The 25,332-nt window shown below is 66.2% G+C and overlaps 3 protein-coding genes across 4 annotated transcripts; all 3 read left to right on the top strand.

The window, feature by feature from the left end:
• The first annotated feature begins 1,365 nt into the window (after positions 1–1,365).
• Positions 1,366–11,354, top strand: TBC1D10A (TBC1 domain family member 10A). The gene is made up of 9 exons (XM_084272132.1): positions 1,366–1,613; positions 4,829–4,928; positions 7,773–7,880; positions 8,111–8,217; positions 8,609–8,723; positions 8,937–9,002; positions 9,338–9,527; positions 9,810–9,964; positions 10,105–11,354. The coding sequence occupies exons 1-9, from the start codon at positions 1,408–1,410 to the stop codon at positions 10,495–10,497; spliced, it is 1,440 nt and encodes a 479-aa protein (XP_084128258.1). The 5' UTR covers positions 1,366–1,407; the 3' UTR covers positions 10,498–11,354.
• A 631-nt stretch (positions 11,355–11,985) lies between these two features.
• CASTOR1 (cytosolic arginine sensor for mTORC1 subunit 1) lies at positions 11,986–17,575 on the top strand (the record flags this gene model as incomplete). 2 transcript variants are annotated; one of them, XM_084272176.1, is made up of 9 exons in its annotated part: positions 11,986–12,098; positions 12,205–12,275; positions 14,692–14,885; positions 15,330–15,462; positions 15,665–15,788; positions 16,327–16,440; positions 16,539–16,621; positions 16,732–16,826; positions 16,922–17,575. In XM_084272176.1, the coding sequence occupies 9 exons, from the start codon at positions 11,986–11,988 to the stop codon at positions 17,075–17,077; spliced, it is 1,083 nt and encodes a 360-aa protein (XP_084128302.1). In that variant the 3' UTR covers positions 17,078–17,575. The 2 variants fall into 2 exon arrangements, with proteins under 2 accessions (XP_084128302.1, XP_084128301.1); XM_084272175.1 differs by having other exon boundaries at positions 16,918–17,083.
• Positions 17,576–20,318: 2,743 nt separating this feature from the next.
• Positions 20,319–21,973, top strand: OSM (oncostatin M; the record flags this gene model as incomplete). Its single annotated transcript, XM_084272074.1, has 3 exons — positions 20,319–20,355; positions 21,237–21,373; positions 21,512–21,973. 3 exons carry the CDS (start codon positions 20,319–20,321, stop codon positions 21,971–21,973), a joined length of 636 nt encoding a protein of 211 aa, XP_084128200.1.
• Positions 21,974–25,332: the final 3,359 nt, after the last annotated feature.

The following is a 25,332-nucleotide window of genomic DNA, read 5'->3' as shown; positions in this document are numbered from 1 at the left end:
GAGTGCAGGTCAGGAAGAGGGGTTATTCCTGCCCCTTTGGAGTGCAGGTTGGGAAGAGGGGTTTGGGTTATTCCTGCCCCTTTGGAGCTGCCTCATCATTTGGGGGAAGCAATGGGAGGCCAAATCAGGTGCTGAGGATGAGGCAGGTGCTGGCTGCTGCCCCAGCAGCTGTGTGTTGGGTACCTCTGCTCTTCCTTTGGGATCAGCCATGCCTTTCTCTCTCTTGTTTTACTTTATCAGCAACAGTTGGGCATTACAGCACCGTCCTGCTTTACCTCACCCAGTGCCTGTGCAGGGAGAGGCAGCATTCAGGGCCCACTGATCTGCGTCCCTGCTGCAGGACGCTGAGGTGTGGGAGCTCTGTGGGAAGGTGGGATCATTCCATCCCTTTTGCAAATCAAAACAAGATGATGGCTGCAAGCCTGGAGAAAAGGAAACTCTGCCGAGCGCTGTTAAAACCCAAACTGCCCAGAGAGCTGTGAAATGGAGAAGTTGCCTCTCTTTATATCCGGCGCGGGCCCCAAACGTGACAGCAGTGTGGGGAAGGTCACCCAGCTTCTCCAGCCATGGCCAAGGCGCTCCCTGATGCCCTGCTGCCTTCTCCCCTCTGAACCCCTTTTACCAGCTCCCTGGGCCTGAGTAACTTGCTGTGGAGCCTCCCCAGCACCTGTCTGTCTGAATATTGCTGATAAATACCCTGACTGCCGGCACGTGGGTACCTGGAGAGCCACTTACACTCTTCCCCTGCAGAAGGAACCGGGGCTTGGCCTGAGCTACTGCTGGAGTCGCTGGGTTTGGATCCCTGGTTCCTTCAGCAGTTGCCCCAGCTTCTCACCAGCCTGGAGTGGGGGCCTGGGACCTGATAAACAAACTGGTTTTGCTGGTCAAGGGAGAAAAGCGTTAAGTCGTGATGTGTGTGTGTGGGGGGGGTTCACCTGTCCCCTGGCTGCTGCCCCTGAGTGTCTCCCTCCTCCTGGGCCCTTGGGAACCTGGGGGCGCTGGGCAGAGCCGGGGCTGGGCCCGTGGGGCACCCATCCTCCCCGTGCCTGCCCAGGGTCACCCGAGTGCAGTCCCAGTCAGCGCACAGCACGGTCCCAGTATGGAACCCATCACTGGTCCCAGCACAGCCAGGGTCGCCCAGCGCTGCCCCCCCCCGCCCCCCAGCCGTCTCTCTGGCCCAGGCGGGGGCAGGGCAGATCCTGACAGACAGCTCCTTCCCGGCCGCTTGACCAATCCCCTCACAGAGGGGGCGGTGCCTGCCGCCATCCCTGCAGCTGGTTGGACAGAGGCCGGCAGCCGTCCAATGGCGGCGCGGCGCGGGGGAGTGACCAGACGCCGGGGGGGGCGTGGCCGCCGCCGTGGCCGCGGCATGGAGGAGCGGCTGTGCCGCCGCTGAGCCGCGCCGCCATGGCCAAGAGCCGCGGGGGCGGCGGGCCCGGTTCGCCCGGCAGCCGCCACCACAGCCTGGCCGGCACCCGCGAGAGCCTGGCCGAGACGGGCTGCGACGAGCTCAGCTCCCTCGGCTCCGACTCGGAGGTTAACGGCGGCGGCCCCGAGGAACGGCGCGTCGACAAGTTCGGCTTCATCGTGGGCAGCCGCAGCGCCGAGGGGCCGTGAGTGGGGCGGGGGGGGGGACGGGCCCGGGGGGAGCCGCCCCGAGCCCGGTGGAGGTGGCCGCCGGCAGCCGCGGGGCCTCGGCCGCTGGGCCGGGCTGGTAGCGGCTCTTCCCGCTCCGGGGAGGGGGGGGATGTCTTCCTCCGGCCTCTCCCTGGGCCTTCGGGCCCGCTTCTCCGTGCCTGACGGGCGGCCCGGCTGGCGCCCCGGAAGAGCGGCAGCTCCCGGGGCGGGCCGCGGGTGACAGGGGCTCGGAGCGGCTCCGGCTTGGCGGGGCCGGTCTGCGCCCCGGTACCCCCCCCCTTCCCCCACCCCGGAGGCAGCCCCGGGCCTCCCCCCCCCCCCCGCTTCTGGGCAGCGCTTCCACGGGGCGGGGTGTGGTGGGGGGGGGGGGGCGAGGGGCTTAACTGCCCCCGCGGTAGGAGCGGGGCCGGGGCCCTGCGCTGGGCCCGATCCCCGGCGCCGCGGCGGAGGCCGCAGCGGCCCCAGGAACCCCGCGATCCGCCCGGGCTTCTGCCCCATCAGCCCCGCCGGGACGGGCGGGAAGGGCTGGGAAGCGGCGGCCCACTCGGGGGTTCGCCGGGAGCCGCCAGCGGCACCGAGGTCAGTGTCCGGTTACCCCCCGGGGCCTCTCCTGCTCCGAGCGCTGGATTCCGGCGTATTTTTGGCCGCTGCCGACCGGAGGAGGCCGGGACGGCGTTCGGCATCTTGCCGGGAGCGGCCGGCGAAGGCACCGCGGCGAGGGGGCCGATGGGCACCCTCCCTCCTCAGGGGAAGCGGGACAACCGAAATCGGCTGCGAGCAGCAGCCGTAGGGGTGCTGGCCCCGGGCGCTGAGCCCGGGGCGGTGCCGGCACCCAGGAATGTGCTCGGGACTGTGGGCGAGCTGGTTGGGCAGCGTGGTTGGTGTTTACTTTCCTGGCCGTGGTTTTTACAGCGATGCCCGGAGACCCCGGGGGGGATCCCAGCAGCCTGCCCAGGAGTTACCCACCGCTCCCCTGCGGGTTCCCTCCCTGCCTGCCCACCCTCCTGCTGCTTGGGCCCCGTGCCTCAGTTTCCCCATTTCTAAGGAGCAAAGCGTTGGCCCTTCGTAGGCCCTGGGGTGTCGCTTGGTCGGTCTGCAGGGAGAGAGGCCGGAGGTTTGTTTGCTGGCGCTGGGCAAGGTGCACTGCTGCGGGTGATAAACCCCCTCCCTGCTCATCGGGTTCACAGCTCAGCGCTGTAGGAGTGGGGTGGCCTCGCCTCCCCGGGGTGCCACACTCCGTCCTGGCCACGCAGTCACGTTTTGGGTGACGCTTTGCATGACCCAGCTGCTGTTGTCCCTGGGTGCCCCAGGGGATGTCCCTGGGGTTCACCCCGGTGCTGAGCTGAGCTCCTGGTGCTGGAGGTGTTGGGTTGCCAACAGCATGGGGGCTGCGGTCAGTGGGGACTGAGCCTTTGTCCCATGGCCTGTGGGTGTGCTGGGGCCCGATCCTGCCCTCCTTTGGGGCTTTTATCTGCTCCTGTCGCTCCCAGAAGCTGATAAACAGGAGCATGTGGCCTTGCTCTGTTGCTTGCAGAATTGGGGGTCCCCCTAGCTGGGAGGTTTTGGTGAAGCACAAGGAGGATGAGCAGGGTGTCCCAGCATCTGTGGAGGGCCTGGGGGCACTGGGAAGGGCTGAGCTGTGGGTTTGTTATCCTGCAGTGTGGGTAAGCACCTTCCTGGCGTAGAGCATCTTGCTGCCACCCAGCCTGGGGTGCCCCCATCCCATCCTCCCTGCCCCGGCCATCTGAAATGCCTCTGGTCCTCACTCTGTGCCCGCTGCCAAGCAGCCATCAGCTGGTAACAGCTTCCAGTCTGGGCTGGCCGTGCTCCAGCAGGCCCGTGGCCAGCTCCTGCATCCAGCGTCCAGCGCTCCCGAGCTTCCCACGCCTCGGAGAGCCCCAGCTCCCCCAGCAGCCCCAGCCAGGGGCCAGTGCTCCCTCTATCCCAGTGCCAGGCCGCGCTGCTGGGGGCCAAAGAGCTACCAGCCAGTGCCCAGCCCGCACTGGGGAGGGTGGGATGGCCACGCTGAGCAAAGCAGATCCCTTCGGAGTGGGTTGGCTCTCCCAAACAATCATGCTGGAGCCCCATCTGACCGGCTGCGGTGGGTGGGACCAGCAGGGAAGGGCTGGGCAGGGCGCAGGGCTGTGCTGCCAGCTGGATGCGGCCACAGGCTCTCCATGCTGCTTGCTTTCCAGCTCCCAACGCGGAGAGGTCTTGGAGAAGTCAGGGCCTGTGTGTCTGGTAATGGGACTGGGCACTCTGCATGTCCCTGCGGGATGCTCCTTGTCCAGACCGCTGTCCTCCCTCACATTTGAAAGGATCCGGCCGTTCCTGTGGCCACGGGGCAGTGAGGAGCCTGGGAAGACATGGAGTCTGCTTAAAGTATCCCTTCTCCCCTGACGGCTTGAAAGGGCTTCAGTTCTCCCGAGGATGTCTGTGCCCTGAGCTGTCTGGTGCCCTGGGTCCCCCTGATGAAAAGCAGAGGGTTCCCTGGGGAGGGGGGGGATTAGTGTCCATGGCTCCAGCTTCCCCCTCATCACCTTCAGCATCGTAACAACATCCCTGCCTGCCTCAGCAGGGTTAAATCCCATTCCCCGAGCCGTGGCTGGAAAACACTCCCCTCCCTCCTGGGAGACCCTCAGCCGGGCTCAGCGCCGGGGCCTGGAGCAGCGCCAGGCTTTTGGGGTGCGAGCGTGACCGGCGCTGCGCGGATGACATGATGCTTATGGCCCCGGGTTCCTGGGTCAGCAGCCAGCCCCCACGGCGGGGGTCAGATCTTGCTCAGCTCATGGCTCTGGATGCTCTCCCTGGTTCTTTGCCCCCCTCCCCCCCCCCCCCCCCCCCCCCCAGTGTACCCCTCTTTCTGGGGGCAGGTTCCCTGGGATGTGCAGACGTGGTGGGCGCAGCGCACGTGGCTCCCAGGAGGGTTTGGACCCCGGGGGAGTTGGGGCTGTGCTGGTGTGGTGATTTCACGGCTGGCGACCGCTTCCGGCAGCGCCGAGCAGCTGCCAAAAAACGCCGGCGCTCTGGAGCGTGTCCTGGCCGGGCTCTGTGCCGGGGGGGAGGGCGGCCAGCTGGCCCTGGGGGGCACCTAGGGTGCTGGGGGGGTGGGGGGGGGATGGTGAGGGGGATGCTCTGTGACTTGAGGAGGGCTCGTGGCCACGCTGACCCCTGTCCCCCCGTCCCGCAGGCTGGAGGAGGTGCCCTTGGAGGTGTTACGGCAGCGGGAGTCCAAGTGGCTGGATATGCTCAACAACTGGGACAAGTGGATGGCCAAAAAGCACAAGAAGGTGAGTGCTGGCCTGGTCCTGGGGGCTACAGGTGGGAGGAGTCAGGGGGTGTGCAGCAGGGTCCCTTGGGGGCAGGACACGCATCACTGGATCCCTGCAGACATCTGTGTTGCTTTTAGATGATGCCCTTGGCTCGGTTGGGCTGTTCCCTCCCTGTGATGCTGCTTATGGCAGGAGGGAAGGTTTGAGCTTGGGGTGGGGGGTGCTCAGCCTGCGGCCCTTGAGGCAGCCTGCTCCTGCCCCCAGCCCACTCCCAGTCAGGCTGGAGGCTTCCTCAGGCTTTGGCTGCCAGCAGCAGCCCCGGGAATCATTCAGTCCTGGAAACTTCTGCCCCGAGCATCCCTCAGAGCGCACGAAGCTCTGGACAGGAGACGTTGGAGCCTGATGTGCGTGGTGCTGCTCTGCAAGCCGAGGTGCCCAGGAGACCCGAGGTGCTGTGTGCTGGTGGCTGTGGCTTCATCAGGACCTCCTAAGCCTGTGAGCAAGGCAGGGGTGGGATGTCTGCGGGAAGCGATGTTGCCGCTGGCACGGGCCGGCAGTGCCCGGGAGCGGCTGAAGGGCCTCGGCCGCCGCCTCCCGCTGCTGGCAGAGCCTCCTGGCACCGCGCCGTGCGCTGTGCTCCCAGAGCGCTGTCCCTGCTCCGTGCCTGCTGAACGCCAGAGGAATCCCTCATCTGTTTCCTGGCTGCTCACAAAGGCTTTGCGGGAGCTCTCTGGGACGCAGCAGGCGGGCGCTTTGTCCCGCGTGCCTCGGGCAGCCGGGCAGCTGGCAGAGATGCGCCCTCGTGCCCAGGCCGAGCTCCCGCGGGGCTGACGTGCTGGCATAGCCTGTCCTGCAGCCCAAACCCATGCCCAGGGCCTCTGAGGTCTGCTCTGAAGAGCTGCACTGTGCCCAGAGCCTTAGGGCTGCCTGGGGATGGGTACCAGGCCCAGCCTGGGGTGCTGTTGGCCGTCCCAGCTCTGGCAGGAGCCTGGCTGCTTTGGTGCAGGGTCACTCTCGGGCTCTGCTGCTCCACAGGATCTCCCCCTGGCTCTGAAAAACCCCGGGACTTTTCTGGTTGCCTCACCGGTGTTGGCTGGTGGCCCGGGGATCTCTTGGGCCAGCTCACACCCAGCTCGCTCGCACCTGCACTGCTCCAGGATCCCAAAACGTTCCCTCCCTCTCCCAGCTGGCACGGATCCCAGCGGAGCCGCAGCCCCGCGTCCTTCGTGGCGCTGAGCCGCGCTGGCGCCGCGTGCCGCTCCTTGCCCTTTCCAGCCAGACTGAAGGAGGGCAGACACGTGGGCAGCTCCCGTCGCTCTCCAGGGATGGATAGAGATTAACATCCCTCAGCCCACATCCATTCCTGGATCCCAGAGAGGCAGGGTGGGGATCCCAGAGAGGCGCGGTGGGATCCCAAGGATCCAGCACCCCCAGCACGGGGACGATGGCAGGATGTTGTGCAGAGCCAATGGGGAATGAGACGCCCCAGCCAGCTGGAGGGGGGCTGCTTCACCCAAACCCAGAGAGGCAGCTTCCTTCCTGGCAGCTCAGCCGGCAGGAAGGGGAGCCGGTTTGGAAAGGGAGCCGGCAGCAGCGGCAGCGCTGCCCGCAGCCGCCCTGGCTGTCACCCACTGTGCTTCCTGTGAGCACAAAGGCTCTGCAGGGCTCAGGACCTGCCCAGGTAAACAAGCTGTGGTGAGGCAGCCACAGACCCTCCCAGGGATGTGGCGCTGCTGCCACGCTGGGCTGGGCTGCTTGGAAGCACAGCCGCCTGCTCCTGAGTTATGCTGGCAACAGGGGAAGGAGCTCTGGGTGGGCAGGATGGGGCCAGGGAGGGTTTGGGAGACATCAGCTGCTGCTCACCAAGCCCCAGCATGGCTCTGGTGCTTGGTGTGTGCCCCCTGAGTGAGTGCATGAGGCGTGGTGGCCGTGCCAAAGCTCTTGCAGGGGTTTTCATGGTGTAACTGTGCCAAACACGCTGGTCTCGTGAGCCACACCTTGCTGTGTGCCCCAGCTGAGTACCATGGGGAGATGGTGCAGCTGCTTCCCCGGGATTCAGAGCGGGATGTGGGGGTGTCTCTGGGTCAGGTCCCACCAGGGCACTAACAGCAGCAGCAGGGTTAAGCTGGCTCAGCTCTGTGCTGGTGCTGGATCCCTGTGCTGCCTCCCCTGGACTTTGGTCCTGGCCGGTGCCCCATGCCAAGGGTGCCAGGGGCCAGCTGTGGGCACAGAGCCAGCTGTGCACAGAGCTGGAGTCTGCCGTGCCCAGCATCAGTGGGAAGGCTTGGGGGGCTTAGCAGGGCACGTGGCCCTGCTCTCTGTGGCCCCATGTGTGAGCACAGGCTGGGCTGGGGGCTGGAAAGAACCCCCTGCATCCTCGGTGCTTCCCAGGGTTGGTGGGCTGTGCCAAAGTGGTGGGGAGCCACTGCTCCCTGCCTTGGCTCCAGTGTTTGCTTATCCAGCTCCCAGCAAGATCCTGCTTTGAGGCAGCGCTGGGCTTGTTTGGAGCTGTTTGCAAGCCACAAAGCCCAGCCAGGCTCCTGGCAGCCAGCCTCAGCTCCCTCATGCTGGCACAGCTCCGGCTGCCATCCAAGCTGGCACGCTGAGTGCAGTGTTGGGGAGCAGGGGGCAGCAGACCCAGGAACTGGTTCTCCTCCCGGGGGGGGCGAAGTGGCTGGATGTGATTGAACGGGATCTCCATCGGCAGTTCCCCTTTCCATGAGCTCCCTGAGGTCTCTGGCTGCAGCTGCCTGTGGCATCCTGTAGGGTCTGTGTGATGCCAGTTGCCAGCACAGGACACGGGGGTCTCTTGGCTCCCTGAAGCTCTGCCACACACACACACACTGTGTTGCTCTCCCCCAGATCCGGCTGCGGTGCCAGAAGGGGATCCCGCCCTCGCTGCGGGGCCGTGCCTGGCAGTACCTCTCCGGGAGCAAGGTCAAGCTGGAGCAGAACATGGGCAAGTTTGATGTGAGTGCCATCTGGGACCTTCCAGGAGGAGCAGTGCTGGGATGGCTCCTGCTCCTTCCAGCACCAGAGCAGCCAGTGGGCTCGTTTCTGTGGCCAGGGGCTCGTGTCCTGGCTGGTGTGGGCTGACCCACAGCTCACTGGGGCAGAGCTGGGTCCAGCCCACAACTGCTCTGCTGGGCTGGCACCGCATTGGTGTGGGGCCTTGCTCACCCCAACCTTCTCCTCCCCAGGAACTGGATCTCCTCCCGGGGGACCCGAAGTGGCTGGATGTGATTGAACGGGATCTCCATCGGCAGTTCCCCTTCCACGAGATGTTCGTCTCGCGCGGAGGCCACGGGTGAGGGGAGCTGCTGTTCGTCTGGTCCTCGGCACCAGCTCCGACAGCCAGTGGGGTGGGATCGCTGGGGAGTATCTGCACGGCTGTGCTCACAGCCAGGGCCCTGCCAGCATCCCTGGGAAGTGGCTGGGGCTCCCTGCCTCACCTCTCGGATCCAGGCAGGATGAGGCCTCTGTGGGCAGAGCTCCCCAGAGCGCTGGGTTTGTGTGGAAGCAGGATCCCAGCCAGGGACCAGCGCAAGGCCCGAGGGAGAAAAGCAGTGGCCAGCAGCCAGGATCATTATGGGATGCTCAGTGCTGATTTAGCCCCACTGGGGGTCTCCAGGGAAGGCTGTGGGGCTGTGTCTGTGCTTCCCCTTCTCCACCTTTCCCTCCTTGGGGTGTCTCTGCAGGCAGCAGGACCTGTTTCGGGTGCTGAAGGCGTACACCCTGTACCGCCCGGAGGAGGGCTACTGCCAGGCCCAGGCCCCCATCGCCGCTGTCCTGCTCATGCACATGCCGGCTGAGGTACGAGCGCGTGGCGGGGAGGGCAGGGAGACCCTGGAGAGCCAGGACCAGCCTCTCAGGGTCCTTGGGGGTGGTGCTGTCAGGCAGGACAGGGTGCTCAGCTTGCAGCAGGGAGGTGCCCTGACTTCCCTGGGCCCTGGGAGTGGGGTGGGGGCTGCAGGGACATCCCTGGGGGGATGTCTGGGTGCTCACACGCTGTCCCTCGCATTGCAGCAAGCGTTCTGGTGCCTGGTGCAGATCTGTGAGAAGTACCTCCCTGGCTACTACAGCGAGAAGCTGGTGAGTGAAGGGCCTGCTGTGCCTGTGGCAGCGATGGGGGCCTGAGATGTCTCCGGGCTGAAAACATCTCCAGCTCCTCACTCTGCAGGAAGCTGGAGCTTGGGGAGGTGCTGGGTGCTCCTATGGTCTGCGTGTTGTCCCGCTTCCCCCCCCTCCTGGAGCATCCTGCAGCCAGGGATAGGGGGCAGGGGGCTCAGCTTGTGCTGGCACCCATGGGGCAGAGGTCTGGAGGGAGGGCTGCTGTTCCTCTGGGGCTGGGGAGTTGATCCTGGGCTTAAGGTGCCGCAGGGCTCCCAGCACTGTCCCTGATGCCTTCCTGGATGCTGTCCTTGCAGGAGGCCATCCAGCTGGATGGGCAGATCCTCTTCTCACTGCTGCACAAGGTCTCACCAGTGGCCTACAAGCACCTGAGCAAGCAGAAGATCGATCCCATCCTGTACATGACGGAGTGGTTCATGTGCGCCTTCTCCCGCACGCTGCCCTGGAGCTCCGTCCTGCGCGTCTGGGACATGTTCTTCTGCGAAGGTACAAGTTCCCCACCACCCTCTCCCTGGAGCACATGGATGGCTGCAGCAGGAGCCCTGCTGCAGCTCCTTGCCCCATACCCAGCAGGTGGGACCCATTGTGGGGTGGGTTTGGGACAGCCACAGGCCTGGGGTGTGGACTAGGGGTTTGAAGGCACATGCATCCTGCAGTGACCTGACTGCTCATGGGACCGGGACCTGGTGCCTGGCATCACCCGAGGGACACAGCGAGAGCGTCGCCCTGTCCCGCCGGGCGCTCGCTGCCTCACCTCTCCCCTTGCAGGGGTGAAGATCATCTTCCGCGTGGGCCTGGTGCTGCTCAAACACACGCTGGGCTCCTCGGACAAGCTCAAGTCCTGCCAGGGCCAGTATGAGACCATGGAGAGGCTACGGGCGCTCAGCCCCAAGATCATGCAGGAGACCTTCCTGGTGCAGGAGGTGAGGTGCTGGGGACAGCCCGGGGACGCAGTGCCACCCCCCCGCCCCCCGGGTCGTGCTGCTGGCTGGGGCAGAGCTGGTGTAACCCTGGGGGTGGGGGGTCTGTGGAGACACTGATGGCAGGAGCTTGTCCCTCCCAGGTCATCGAGCTGCCGGTGACGGAGCGTCAGATCGAGCGGGAGCACCTGATCCAGCTGAAGAAGTGGCGGGAGACGCACGGGGAGCTGCAGTGCAAGTCCCCCCCGCGCCTGCATGGCGCCAAGGCCATCAGCGAGGCCGAGCCCCCTCCCCACAAGGCCCTGGAGCCTGTTCCTTCCATCATCGTCCCCCCCGGGCCTGCTCCTGTGCCCAAGGCCCGCAAGAGCAAGGAGAAGAGCCGAGACAAGGCCCCGGCCAGCTCCCCCAACGGCCCCGGGGCTGAAGGCAATGGGGCACCCGCCTCGGCTCCGGGGCTGCTGCAGCCCCAGGTCTCCCCCCACCACCAGTCCAAGGAGAGCCTGAGCTCCCGGGAGAGCGAGGACACGTACTTGTAGGGCCGGCGCGGCGCTGGGCCTGCAGCCCGGGCAGCCGGGCTCAGCTGGGCTGTGCACGGACCTGGGCTCGAGGACGGTGCCCGCGGTGCTGGGGGCTCTGAGCTGGGGGGCTGGGGACACCCTGGTGCACAAGGATTTCCTGCACAGGGCAGGCTTAAAGCCGGGGGGCAACCATGGGAGCTGGGCTGGGGGGTTGACCAAAGGGGACACCTTTACCCTATGCTGGGTGCCCACCCCTGCAGGGTGCTGGCACCGTGAGCGGTGGGAGCCCAGGCAGGGGGTGGCTGAGCCACCTGAGCTCCCTCCCCACTCCAGGGGGATCTCAGGCTCCTCCTCGAGCTCTTCTTGCTGTCCCAGAGCCCCTCACCCTACTGCCTCCATGCTCCCATCTGAGGCCCCCAACCCAGGCAGCCCCAGCCCCGGTTCCTGAGCGCTCGCGCCTGGCATGGGGGGACTGGGGGTATGTGAGGAGTGGGGGGCACCCTTCCCTCCCCCTCCCCCTTTATCTAGCGAGGATGTATCAAGCTGTAGCCCCATACGTAGTACCCACTTCACCTACTCACTGAGCCTATTTATTATTCCTCTGTGGCAGTGCAGCGCCCGCGGCCGGGGGGCCGGACGGACCGCGGGCAGCGGGATTTGCTGCCAGACCCTGGGGCTGAAGCCCCCTCCCCACACCCCCTCCTCAGGGTCCCCATGGCATGGCTCGGGGTGAGCATTGGCCCTGGGCACCCTGTGGATATGATGGAGATGAGATGGGGTGGGAGAGCAGCTGGGTGCTCCCCAGCTGTGGGGTCCCCTCTCTCTCTCCCCACCCCCCTTCACCCTCCCCAGGGGTTGGGGGGCAGCTTTGTAAATTAAAGCGGGGGGGTTGGGGGGGGGGGGAAGGGTGGGGGAAGCTGTTTTGTACAAAGGGGTAAATAAAGCAGGATTGTGTAAAGGCTCCAGTGCCTGTGCCTCCCCCTGTGTACCCCTCACCCTGGGGGATAAGGGGAGGACACGACACAGGAGGGGGGTGTCCCCTGCCCACCTTCTGCTGCACCAGCCCCTGATCTGGGGGGACTCCTTGGCCAGGCCCCCATCTCCCCGGGGGGTGGGGGGGGGGGGTGTCCCCTCGGGAGGCTGCCGGGGGCGGGGGGGAAACACACTCAGATCTGTTCCCCCAGCTCACTTATGTGGCTGAGCAGAGCCGGGACCCCTGTACCCCACGGTGCTCCTGCCGTGCTACCACAAACCGGAGGTGGGGGAACCGGCTGGGGGCTCGCCCAGCCGGACTTGGGGGGGGTTGTGTAGTGGGACACCCCGGCGAGGGGTCTCAGGTCCGGTCCGTAGAGCCAGTGCCAGGGGCTGGAGCTGCTCGTGTCACACCGGGACTCCTGGGCGGGGCTCCGGGAGCGGGGCGGGCCCGGCAGCATCATCCCCTCCCACGGGGCGGGATCGCGCTTATAGCGGCAGCGGCGGCGGCGGCCCCGGTGCGGCGGGGCCGCTATGGACCTGCACATCCTGGAGCACCGGGTGCGGGTGCTGAGCCTGGCCCGCCGCGGGCTCTGGCTCTACACCCACCCGCTGCTCAAGCTGCTCTTCCTGCCCCAGCGCTGCAGGTACCGGCCTTCCTCCCGTCCTCCTCCTCCTCCTCCGGTGTCCCGGCCTCACCCGGCCCCGGGAAGCGGCCGGTGTTGGGATCGGCAGCGCCCGTTTCTTCTTCAGATGCAAGTTCTTCAGCCTGACGGAGACCCCCGAGGACTACACCATCATGCTGGACGAGGAGGGCTTCAAAGGTACCGGCCCCCTTCCCTCGCAGGGTGGGCTGGCACCGCAGGCACGAGTTGTGCACGTTCTCAGCCCACCCAAGGAGCAGCGCTGCTCCGGGCCCGGGCTGCCGGGAGCGAGTCCCGGCTCGTAGCGAGGCGCCTTCGGGCCGTGCCCATCCCCGGAGCTCCCGTCCCCGCGGCGCCAGGGCCGGGGATGTACCAGCTTGCCCGGCCGCGGCACGGCCGCCTTCGCCCTAAGCCCTTCCCAGGCAGCGCCGCGTCTCCCTCGCTGGCTCCTGGGACCGGGCGGTGGAAGCCGTGGGGTCCGTCGATGGGGACGCGGCAGCCGAAAGTTGGGGCAGCGCTGGGGTGCGGCTGCCGGACCTGCTGCCCCCCCCCCCGCCCGCAGCCCCTCTCATCTCACCCCCTGCCCGGGCCGGCGCTTCAGCAGAGCAGGGGCGAGAGGTGCTGCCTGCCAGGTTTTGGGGGGTCCTGGAGCGAGGGTTGAGCTGGAAGCCCCCCCCACCCCCACACCCCATCCCTGGGCGGTGTCGCTGGTGGCATCCCCACGGGTGACCCGGCCTCGCCGTCGGTCCCGGCCCTGCCGGGGGTACCGGCCCAACGGGCTGTGCCGGAGGGGCCGGATCCTGCCCCGGCTTCCCACGCCCAAACCTTCCTGCCGCTTATCACCTTGGCCGTGCCCCAAGGAGCGGGGGGCAGCGCTCCGGCCCTGGGGTGCTCGGCCACCGGCTCCCCCCTCCCCCCGGCCCTTTGCTTGGGGAAGGGGCCGGAGAGCCGGGATCCCCCCTTCTCCCCCCCCCTCCTCCCCCCCCGAGCTGGAGCTGTTCCCCACGTATTGTTTTATTTCGGGGCCTGCGGACAAATGTTCCTGGATCCCGAGGGGAGGGCGGGAAGTGCCGAACAATGGTCCTGCGAGCCGGTGGCCCTGGTGTGCCGCGGGTACCCCGGGGCTGGGGGGCTGCCAGGGTCCCCCCGCTGCCGGGCTGGGGAGGGGGGGGCCTGTGGCAGAGCCGTGCTGCGCCCCCTCTGCCCCGTTTTTGGGGATCCAGCCCTGGGGTGGGTAGCACAGGGATGCCGGGGTGTCGTCCCCCCCCCCCTCCACGTGCTCGGGGCCTTGCCCAGGGTGGTGTTGAAAAGCGATTAAGCCTCAAGCGCTGGGCCCGGGGGGTGCGGTCCCCGTGTCCCTGGCGTGTGTCCCCCCACCCCTCCGCCGGCCCCGGAGCTCGGCCCTGGGCCGGAGCTGAGGCTGTTCTGGCGCTTCCTGCGCAGGAACAGGCGCTGGAAACACCCGCCAAGGCCCCCGGATCCGGCCCCGCTCCTGCCCTGCCCTGAGACAGGGTTTGGGAATGGGCTGCGGAGCCATCCCGGGATGGGGTGCTCCCCCCCCCCCCCCAGCCGTGGGTACTGGGCCCCCTCCGTGGGGTGACCTGCCCTCTGCCACTGGTGTGATGAGTTTGCCCTCTCGGCTGGGCTGGGAGGTGGGTGCCAGAGGAGGGCTGGGTGCCTGTGAAGGGTTGTCTCCCATGGGTACTGCTTTGGCTGGGTGAGGGGAATGGTTTGGAGACCCCTTGGGTGCCCACTGCAGACTGTCCCTGTCCTGTGGGGTGAGGAAGGGGTGTCCAGGGACAGGGATTGGCCTGGGTGAGTCGTGGGGCACCCCAGCAGTGCCAGCCTCTCCCCTGGGCAGGGGAGTGGGAGCAGGAGTGGGGGGCACACACAAATAGAACAGGCACAGCAGCCATGCCCCCCAGTCCCAGGGCAGGAAGGAATGAGCTGCCACACAGCCTCCCTGCCAACAAAAGCAGCTTTTTTGGGAGGCAGCCCTGGCCCCCAGCCAGCCTGGGCTCAGCCCCTCCCTGCCAGGCTGGCACCGGGTCCTGGCACCCCAGGACAGGGGGGGGTCCGCCTGCCCTTGTCCCCTCCAGTGCCCTGTGTGTGTCCCCACCCCGAGCATCCCTGGTGCTGGATGCTGGGCTGGGGGCTCCCGGGCATAGGGGTTGAGCCCTATGGCCCTGGCAGGGCTGGTGGTGGGGTATAGCGCACCCCCCATCTCCACCCCACACCCCCAGCCCTGGGCTCTGGAGCTGAGAGGGGGGATGTGTCCCTGGTTTGGGGATGGGAGTGGGAGTGGTGTAACCTTGGCCCCGCTCATCCCTGTGGCTGACTCCATGTGCTGTGTCAGCGCGTGGGGCGGCTGAGCCCTGTCTGCTTCATTCCACTTGTGGATGGGTTGGTCTGTGCCCCAAACCAGCGTCTCCAGCCCCACGCCTGGGGCTGATCCTGTCCTGGCTGTGCCGGCCTGACTCATCTCCCAAGGGACGCTGTGACATGCAGCAGGGATAGGGCACACGGCGCCAGGGGCTGTTTGGCTGTGCCGAGCCTCAGGGAGCTTCGTGCCTCAGTTTCCCCTCATCCCTCCCAGAGCTGCCGCCCTCCGAGTTCATGCAGGTGGCGGATTCCACGTGGCTGGTGCTCAGCGTCGTGTCCAACGGCCGCGAACCCTCCGGCTCCCAGGCCACCGGCGTCACCAAGATCGCCAGGTCGGTCATCGCGCCGCTGGCCGAGCACCACGTCTCGGTGCTGATGCTCTCCACTTACCAGACTGACTTCATCCTGGTGAGCGCTGGGGTGACCCGGTGCCCGGCCAGGGCTGGGGCTGGGGGTGCTGGGACTGGTGGTTCCTGGTCCCACTGGGATGGTGGTTCCTGGTCCCGTTGGGATGGTGGTTCCTGGTCCCATTGGGATGGTGGCTCCTGGTCCCATTGGGATGGTGGTTCCTGGTCCCGTGGGGATGGTGGCTCTTGGTCCCACTGGGATGTTCCTGGTCCCGTTGGGATGGTGGCTCCTGGTCCCACTGGGATGGTGGTTCCTGGTCCTGTGGGGATGGTGGTTCCTGGTCCCGTGGGGATGGTGGTTCCAGGTCCCACTGGGACATTGGCCCTGGTGGAGCTGGGTGAGGACCTCGCTGTGCCCAGCTGGCAGCGGGGTCGGGTTGGGGGGGGGGTGGGTTCTGCAAAGGGGAGTGGTGGTCCCCGAGCCTCATCCTGCGCCCCCGGCCAGGTGCGGGAGCGGGACCTGCCGGTGGTGATCCACACGCTGGCCGGGGAGTTTGACATCTACAAGGAGGAGAGCGGCGAGTGTGTCTCTGTCACCTGTGATGACGTGAGCAACGGCTTCCTCAAGCCCAAGCCGGGTGAGTGGTCCCCAGGGGCCACCCCATCCCCAGGGCCACCCGGTCCCCGGGGCCACCCACCCGGTTCCCGCCGGGATGCTCCACCTCCCATCCGTGGTACCTCCCGCGGCGGTGGCCACGGGGTGGCACTGCGGCGCTGTCCCCCAGCCTGACGGCTGTCTGTCTGTCTGTCTGTCTGTCCGTCCGTCCGTACCCCCCGCAGCCGCCAGCCCCACGCTGCACCCGGTGCAGAGCCCCCAGACCCGCTTCTGCGTCCTGGCCGTGGCTCCCGACACGCTGCCCGCCATCGCCACCATGCTCATCGATGTCCTCTTCTACTCCCACGGGTGGGTCGTGGGGACGGGGCCCCTCACACGGGGCCACCCCAACTGCCATGCTGTGGGGGGTGTGTATCCCCACCCCCGCCCCCCCAGCCTGGCTCCCGGTGGCTTTTCAGGCTCAGAGTGTGTCTTGCAAACGGGGGGGTGGGTTGCAAAAGGCCAGGGGGAACGATGCTGGGGTGCAAGGGTATTCCTGGCTGGGACATCCTGTGTCCCTTGGGGTGAGATCCCTTCTGGAGGGACCCTCTTGCTGTGGAGGCACCATGTCACTTTGGGACCACCCTGAAAGCTGGTGTCACCGCTGCCACCCACGCTCCCACCCTGACTGGCAGCTGTGAGAGCTGCAGACCCTTTGAGTAGCGCCCACTCCCATCCCCACCCTCCAGCTCACCCTCCACCCCACTCCCCCACCTCCCTGGTACCCCAACATGATGCTCAAAGACACTCAGTACCACCACCCAGCTCTTCTCCTCCTGCCAGTGTTGGGGGTCTTGATGCCTCCCTGTGACTCTTTTCCTTCCCCCCACCCCTCTCTGCTCCACAGCCCCCCACGGGAGGCTGGTGCTGGCAGCCAGGACCTCGACTCCATCACCTTCTTCTCCTTCTCCCTCATCGAGGGCTACATCTCCATCGTGATGGATGCCGAAACCCAGAAGCGGTAGGTGCCACCCCTGGGGGTTGTCTGTCCATCCCAGGGGCTGGGGGCTCTGAGAAAGGGGGTTACACTCAGTCCCCCCCCCCCCCCACCTCTCTCAGGTTCCCCAGCGACCTGCTGCTGACCAGCTCGACCAGGGAGCTGTGGCGGATGGTGCGGATCGGCGGGCAGCCCCTGGGCTTCGGTGAGTGTGGCCACGACAGCCGCCTGCCCCTCGCCCCCCACTCCATCCTCTCCCCACCCAGGCAGTCCCATGGGTGCCACCACTCACCCCCGTGTCCCTGTGCCCCCCAGACGAGTGCGGCATCGTGGCGCAGATCGCAGAGCCGCTGGCCGCCGCCGACATCTCAGCCTATTACATCAGCACCTTCAACTTCGACCATGCCCTGGTGAGCCCCCTGCCCCTCCCCGGGCCCCTCTGAGCTGGGGGTGTCTCCGAGGGGGGCAGGGGGCTGACACCCCTGTGTCCCACCCTGGCAGGTCCCCGAGGAGGGCATCGATGAGGTCATCCAGCTGCTGCAGCAGCGCCAGGAGAGCGGCAGATAGCGGCGGGCTGTGCCCAGGCCGGGTGGCCCAGCGCAGGGGCAGGGTGGGCTCTGCCTCCCCCCCCCGCCCCCCATATTTGTTGTTCTCTAATTGAGAGGCTTCCCCACAGCCCCCCTGCTGTGGGGCAGAGCTGGGAGCAGCATCGCTCCCTGTCCTGGTGTGGGGACGTGGTGGCTTTGGGGAGCTGGTGGCCTCATGGGAGGGATGGTGTCGGGTGGGAGGGGGGAGCAGCCCCCCCCCATGTCATGCTGTGGGTGAGGGTCTTCCTCAGCCCCAGCCCTGCCCACACGGCTCTGGGGGGTGAGAGGAGAGGGGTGTCCCTGGGGAACCTGTTGGGGGGGAGGATGTGGCAGGGTGGCAGTGGTGATGTGTCATTGTGGGGCTGGGGGTGACAGCCCATCCCACGCCCAGTGTGTCCCCACAGGTGGTCTCCTTGGGGGGGGGGGAGGCTGTGATGTTTTGGGACACCAGTGAATCAGTTCCCACCCTGGAGGGGGGAAGCAACCCCAGAGCTGGGGCTTCCCCCCCACAGCACCCCAAAAACCTCCAGGGCAGAGGTTTTTGGGTCAACCACAGCCTGGTGTCCCCTCTGCCTGGGGCATTGTGTTGTGGGGGGGGTAGCAGTGCCCCCCCATCTCCTCCCAAGCTGTCTTTTCACACAGGTTTAGTATGTCAATAAAAATCTTGTTATTTTTATTTCCATGTAGCCCAGGGGGGATCCCAGAGCCGGTCCCCAGGGGGGTGGCACTGGTGTAGGATGGAGCCAGCACCCCTCACACCTATTTTGGGTGAAAGAAGGGGGTGAAGCCTGCAGCCCCTGGCAAATCCCCACCCAGGAAACTGAGGCAAGGGTGTTGCTGCCCTACCCCTGTTACACTGAGCTGGTTCCAGCTGTCAGGGTGGGGGGAAACTGAGGCACAGTGGGCTGCACTTGACCCCGGGGCCGTGCTGTCACCATGTCCCATATCCCCTGTTACTGGCAGCAGGGCCCTCCCTGGAAAAGTGGGGGTGTGTGGGATGGGGGCTGTCCCTACCTGGGGCCCCTGTGCCCCTGGTGATGGGGGGGATGGATCCCTGGGTGCCCCCGAGTGCAACCCCCTGAGCGTGGCAGAAACCCCCATGGGCTCTCCTCCCCGGGGTGGGGGGCTGGGCAGGGCTCAGGCAGGTGGGACCGAGCAGGAGCCTGTCCCAGCCTGGCTGTGTCCCCTGCATCAGGCCTGGGGTGTCTGCAGGCCATGGGGTCCCTGCAGCACCCCCTCTACCCCCCCCTCCCCCCCCCCCGCCTGCTTTCCTGCCCCGCTCCCGGCCGGTCATGAGACGCTGCTGACGTGATGAAGTGATGAAGAAATTGCAGCCAGGGCCACGCTGTCACTGGGGTTATTTTTGTCCCCTTGGGGTATTGCACAGCCCTCTGAAGCCTCCGGTGTGGGGTGGGGTAGCCACCAGGGTGAGCTGCTCCTGTCCCAGCCTGGCAGCGACCCCACACGGAGCCCTGAAGGCACCGGTCCCATGCAGGGGATTTGGGGGGGACCTGATGGGGGGCACAGCCTGGCCAGGGTGTCTGGGGCTCCTGCCATGGAGGGATGGATGGATAATGGATGGATGGATGGATGGATGGATGGATGGATGGATGGATGGATGGATGGATGGATGGATGCATAGATGGGTGAACGGATGGATAAGTGGACGGAGAGAGGGAGGGAGGGAGGGAGGGAGGGAGGGATGGATGGATGGATGGATGGATGGATGGATGGATGGATGGATGGATGGATGGATGGATGGATGGATGGATCATTGGGTGGCTGGACAGACAGACGGATGGTTGGATGATGGCTAACAGCCTCTCTGGCTAGCTGGACAGGCAGACAGCCAAACATTTTCAGCCAGGGGAGAAAGGACATTCTCCTGGCTCCTCCACCCCTCCAGTGCTGCCTTGGGCACAGCCCTTCTCGTCCTGGCCCTGCCAAACCCAGCCCAGCTGCCACCTCTGCCTTGGGATGTCCTGCAGAGGAGGAGGAAGAGGAGGAAGCAGCGCTGGCCCTGCTCCATCAGCACGGAGCCCCACGGGCTGTCAGGCAGCTGGGAAGGGGATATTTGGGGGAAAGCAAACATTTCTTCTGGAAGTGAGTCAGGGCCATGCTCTTCCGCCCCGGAGGAGATGTTATTTCTGTGTTGTCCCCTCTGTGATGACGCTGAACCCTCTAAACGTGCAAATTCGGCGCGGGGCGGCTCCCTCAGCTCCCACCAGCACACTGCAGCCCTCCCCAAAGCCGAGGAGATGGCAGCATCTGGAAAAAATCCCATCACCTGTTCCCATCTCCCAGGCTGGGAGAAGCCCCCAGCTCCATCCGCTGGGAACAGGGAGCTGAGGGGTGCAAGGGGAGGGCTGTGCCAGGTGCCACCAGCAGCACCGGGGCGGTGGCTGGCCGGGGCGACGCGGGGCTCTCCCGGGGGAGGGGGGGGGGGGGCGGTTATTGCACAAGCAGCGCTGCCTGCGCCGCGCTTCCGCTGCGGCGGCCCCTGCGCCCTTGGGCAACACCCAGGGTTGCGGCACGGCTGCTGGGCACTGGCTGGTTGCGTTTCCTCCCCGGGGACACCCATGGGTGCTGCTGGGGAGAGGGGATGAACTGTGGTGCCCCAACACCCCCACCCGGTTGGTCGGCACCTGGAGGGGTGGGTGGGTGTGAGCGGGCGGATGGATGGATGGATGGATGGATGGATGGATGGATGGATGGACGGACGGATGGACAGAGCATCCCCTCCAGAGCACCGCCCAGCACCACGGATGGGCCTGGCTGCCAGCCATGCTGGGATGCTCCACGCTTCCTGGGATTACACCTCCCTCCTTCCTGGGCCGGATTTTCAGCTCCCATGACGGAGCTCAGGATGTGAAGCCCCCAGGATGGGACACGGACGTCCCCACACAGCCAACATCCCCAGCTGCCTGCCCCGCTGCCTCTGCCCCCCTTTGCCTTTGGGCCTGGGGCAGCCGCAGCCGGTTTTGGTCCAACCATCCAGCTGGGAGCTGCGTGGCGGTACCGGGATGACCCAAAGCGGTCGGATGAACAGTTGGCTCCTGGGCTCCTGGGGCCGGACCCACTGGGACTCCCTCTAGGAACTAATTCGAAGAAAAACCTCATCGTCCAGCATCATTTCCTCCCGTTCACCCGCTCATTGGCCCCGGCTCTTCACTGAGCTGCCTTTCGTTGGCTCCGGGTGCCTCCTTCAGGGGTGGGGGGGGCGAATGGGTGCTCTTTAAAAGGCCAGCTTCCCTATCGCCGACCAGTAAGGAAGTTGCTCGCGCGCCGCTCGCGCGCCGAAACGCTGCCCCGGCCATGCGGTGCGACAGGCGGCCCCTGGGTGTGCTGGCAGGTAGGTGTCTTGTGGTGTCCCACAACTACCCTCTTGCTCGCGCGCCGGCTGTGCTGAGCCGGTGGGGAGCGCGGCGGGGGCACGCGTAGGGGGTGGAGGTCGAGTCGGGGTGCGGCGGTAGTGGTATCACTGAGGGTGCCTGTCCCGCGCTGTGGCGGTGTCACCTCCTGGGGGGATGGGCATGGCCCCCCTGGCTGAGGCATGTAGTGTGCCAGGGGTGCCTTGGTCCCTGGATGATGGCTCCGGGTAGGAGGGGATGTGATTGGGAGTCAATCTGGGCACTGATATCAGAGGGCCAGGGCTCAGCTTGCTGGCACAGTCCCTGCCCCTCTCCAGGCCCTTCAACCCCTACAGGGCCACACATGATGTCACCAAGTGACACACGGCTGTGGGTGATGGAGGGGGCCTGGGCAGCATCCGGTGGGAGCTGAGGGGCTGCATCCAGGAGCACCACAGCTGTCCCTTTCCTTGGTGGACCACATTGGGTGAGTGGGAGGGGGGGGCTGCTGGGGCAATGGTGATGCTGGGCTGCATGCCATGGCTGCTGGCAGGCATCTTCCTCACCCTCCTCCTCCTCCTCCCTGCTGGGTCCCCAGCAGACTTTTGGCACAGGGGGCTGGCTTGTCCCTGAGGCAAGCCTGGGGACTTGGGCACAGGGGGACCGCGTGTGCCTGGCACTCATCATTCATGGCTGCAGGCCTGACACCGGGGTGATGGGCACACAGGGCTGAGCTCTTCCCCCGGCAGCCATCACTGCGGCACGGGGCCCAGTGAGCTTGAGCCTTTCCAGTGAAGAGGGTGGGGGAGGGTGGAGGGGGAAGCTGCCTCCCTGTGCCCAGCGCTACTGCAGCATCCCTCATTTCCCTCCTCTTCCTCCCCAGCCGTCACCAAAGGGCTCATCATCCTCTGGGCAGTGCCGGGCCAGGGGGGGCGGCCCCTGCAGCCCCCCACCCTGCAGCAGGTCCAGGCGCTGGTGAGGCACATGGCTGAGGACGCGGAGGAGCTTTTCACCTTCTATGTGAGTCCCATTCCCTGGGTCGGGGGGTGGGGGTGTCACTCTGTCCCCTCCACAGGGGGACACCGTGCTGGCAGGGTTGGTGGGGGGGGGATGCTGCTCCCATCCCACATCCCTGACTTTTCCCCCCTCCCTGGGCAGGAGAAGGACCAGCACCTGACCACCAACAACCTCTGCGCCAACCGGCCGCCCGAGTGGCTGCGGGGACCGGTGGCGGGCCCCGGGCTGCTGCGGGCTCTGCCGGACACCATGACCCGCATGGCCCAGGCGCTGCGGGACATCACCCGGCACCAGCGCGACCTCAAGCCCCCCGGCGCCGAAATCCTCCGCCGCTTGGCCAGCACCCACCTGAAGGTGCGAGGCCTCCTCAGCAACCTGAACGGGCTCTTCCCGGACCGCGGCTCCCACTCTGCCCGCCAGCCCCCTCCCGGCCCCACGGCACCCACCAAGGTGTTCCAGCAGAAGCTGGAGGGGTGCCGGATCCTCTGGGGCTACTCCCGCTTCATGGCCAAGCTCAACACCCAGCTGGAGGCCAGGAGCCACCGCAAGCGCCGGGAGAAGTGGAAAGCACAGCGGGGCCCAGCGGGGCCTGCACACTCCTAGTGCGGCCACCCCGTCACCGGCGGGACGCTGTCCGTCGCTCCATCTGCATCTCCTTCCACAGGCCAGCCGGGACACGCCACGGAGACCACCTGAGCGCGCACGAGTAGGGGGACACCAGCACTCCCAAAGCATCTCCTGTCACTTGGGCTCACCGCAGGGACCGGGCTGTCCCCGTCCCACCGCTCAGCCGCAGGACGGCCCCGCTCCCCTCCTGGCAGCTCTCCCACATCCAGCCCGGGGTCGCTGGGGTGTCCCCCCCCTCCCCGGGGTGCTGGGTGCTGTAGGATGGAGCTGAGCTCTGCTGTATTTTTTTCCAGTGATTCAATGGGTCCGGTGACCCAGCCTGACTAAGAGCCGCTCGCCCAGCACTCGGGGTGCAGCCCTGGCACGCAGGCAGCTGCCAGCAGCGGGGTGTGTGCCACCCATGGTCAGCACCCCTGCCCATGCTGCCCACACCACGTTCGCTGACCTGGCAGATCCAGCAGCTGTCCAGCTCCACATCCCTATGAGCTCTGTGACCCCATGAGCTCAGTCCTGGTACATGCACTGTCCCTGTACCTCCAGCAGCCCCACGCTGGGCATCCCCATGGCCCCCAACCCAGGGACCTGGGATACACCAGGCAGAGTTTTTGCCTGCAGCCACCACACTGTGACAGTGGGTGGTGGCACCCAACCTCCTCCTCCTCCTTCTCCTCCTCACTAATTTATACATTAATATTTCTGGGGTTATTGTATTTATTGAATCTCAGGGTTTATTTAATACATCCCTGCAGTGGGAAAAAAGATATTTAAAGACATGTTTTTAATATATAAATATCTATTTTTGTGAGATATATATTGAGATATATATATATATATTTTTGGTATCATGATAAACTATGCACATCATGAGGTTTAATTTATAAACACCAGTGTTGTTTTGTACAGTGAGAATGGGGGTGCTTGCTGCAGGTCGTGGCACCCCCATATTTTTGTCTAAGGCCAGAAGGAAATAAAGTGCTGACCTCAGCCGATGGGCTACTGAGCTGCTGTGTCCGTGTGTCCGGGGGGGGGTTGTGGGCAGTGTGGGGCTGTGTTATCACAGCCTGGCCGTGCCCGCTGTCCTCAGCAGGGCTCTGGGGGGGGTGGGCACGCGGCACGATGCGGCATCGCATGGCGTGGCCAGGCATGCGCCCTACCACGGCGTGGCACCACCACGTGCCACAGGTCACACCTCTGTGTGTGGCAGGTGACCCGGCACAGGCGCTGGGGCATCGCCACAGCCGAGGCAGAGCACCGTGTCCCCCAACGCCTGGCCAGGGCCGCTGCGGGGACCCGGCCACCCCGCTGCCACCGGCCTCGGTGAGTCAAAAATCCTAAGACCTGGTCATGTGGCCCCGCGGAGTCACTCGTTCCCTGCCGTGTGCCGCTGCCCCACGGCCCCACCGCCGCCGCCGCCGCCGTCGCCTGAGTCAGTCGTGGGGAGCATCGCTGCCAGGACGGCCGACACCGCTCTGGTCCCCCACTGCTGTTTGGGGACACGCAGGGTGGGGACGATGTCACCATGAAGCAGCCCAAGCTGGCCTGCTGTGGCGTGGGTGACCCCGCTGAGCCACCCACCTGGCACCGAAGAGGAGGCAGCGTGCACGGGCTGGGCGCAGGTATGTCACCCCCCTCTACCCCGTGGGAGTGGTTGGAGGGGTGAGGGGACCCCCCCCCCCCCCCCCCCCCCCCCCCCCCATATCAAGGGTGCTGCCTGGGCTGGTGGGATGCTGGCAGCCCCCATGTCCCACAGGCTGAGGGTCTCTCCTTGCTGCCCCGCTGGGAAAAGCCACCCCATGGCAGGGATGTCCCTTGGCCGTGGTCCCCAATGGTGCTGCTCACCCCCTCTGCCCCCACCAGCCATGGATGGGGTGACCCCAGTGGGGTGGCACCAGTGGGGCTTAGGGGATGAGTCAGTGGGGAATTCAGCCCCTGTGGTTATCCAGCCCTGGCTTTCCCCGGGATGGGGGCACCGGCCTAACTCAGCCCTTCCTCAGTGGTCCCTCCTCCCCGTGGTCCCCCCCAGCCCCAAATTGGGGCTCCCTGGGGCTGTGGTGACGGCTGAAACTTCAGTGTGTGTCCCCAAGTGGGGACAAGGACCCAGAGGAGACCACCCCGGGATGGGATGGGCATGGGGGGGGGCAATTATGGGATGGGGACAGGGCAGGTCTGGGATGGGGGTGGGAGAATGATGGGATGGGGACAGGGCAGGTCTGGGATGGGGATGGGGTGGGGTGGGAGATTTATAGGATGGGGACGGGGCAGGTCCGAGCTGGGGAGGGGACAGGTCTAGAATGGGGCAGGGGGCAGGTCTGGGGGGGGATGGGGGGGGGGGCAGGTCTGGGACGGGGTGGGAATGGGGGAGACAGGTCTGTGATGGGGATGGGCCGGGGGGGGCAATTATGGGATGGGGAGCGGCCAGTTCTGTGCTGGGGCAGCAGGGGGGCAGTGTGGGACAGGGATGGGCTGGGGGGGACCGGGGGACCGGGGACGGGCATGGGATGGGGCAGAGGGTGCAGCTGTCGGGGGAGCACGGCACTGGCGGCCTTGGGACCCTCCCCCGGGCATGTCCCCGTGTCCCGAGGTGGGCTGGCAGCAGGGGGCGGGCGGGGGCGTTAGGCACTGGAGGCCGCTGCCCCCTGCCCATCCTGCCACCAGCTCCTGTCCTCGGGTCCCCAAACTGGGGACACCCCACAAGTTCCCATCCCCGCAGCCCCTTCTGGCGGGGAGGCTGAGTCGCGCCCCCTGTCCCGTGGGGTGTCCATCCCCCCAGGCTGCTTCCTGCTCTCTCCTTGGGCCCTACCGGGACCCCCCCCACCCGTGTCACCCTCTATACCCCACCCTTCCTGCTGCCCACCCCGTGGGACACAGGATCCGTGCTGGACATCGCCGCTCCCAAAGGCACTTGAGGATACTCCCCATCTCCCATCCCCTGGGGCTCCCCACCCAGCCCACCCTGACTGGGGGTTCAGGTCTTCCTGCTGGAGCATCCCCCTGCAGAGGGGGAACACCCCACACTCCCTCTTCCCAGTCCTCCTAGAAAGTCTTTCACTCCTGAACCCCCAAAGCTGGAGAAAGGGCAGGATGGGGCAAACCTGTGGCACAAACCTACTCCCCTCCCCCCCAAATCACCTCCCAGACCTTCCCTCATGCTGTTAATTAAATAGAGCCATTACCCAGTTAATAGCTGCCATGGGCTATCCATTGATACGGGGGTGCTGCTCTGCACCCCCATAAAACCAGGCGTGAGGCTGCAGGGGTGTGAGATGGGGCTCATAGCCCCCCTGCCTTTGCAGCCCCCCATACTTCCCAGCACCATCCCCATTTCTGCTTGGCAT

Source organism: Gallinula chloropus (genome assembly GCF_964237585.1).
Source record: "Gallinula chloropus genome assembly, chromosome: 17".
Taxonomy (NCBI): Eukaryota; Metazoa; Chordata; class Aves; order Gruiformes; family Rallidae; genus Gallinula; species Gallinula chloropus.
The sequence above is the reverse complement of the archived record's forward strand: the minus strand, read 5'-3'. Positions and strand labels throughout refer to the sequence as shown.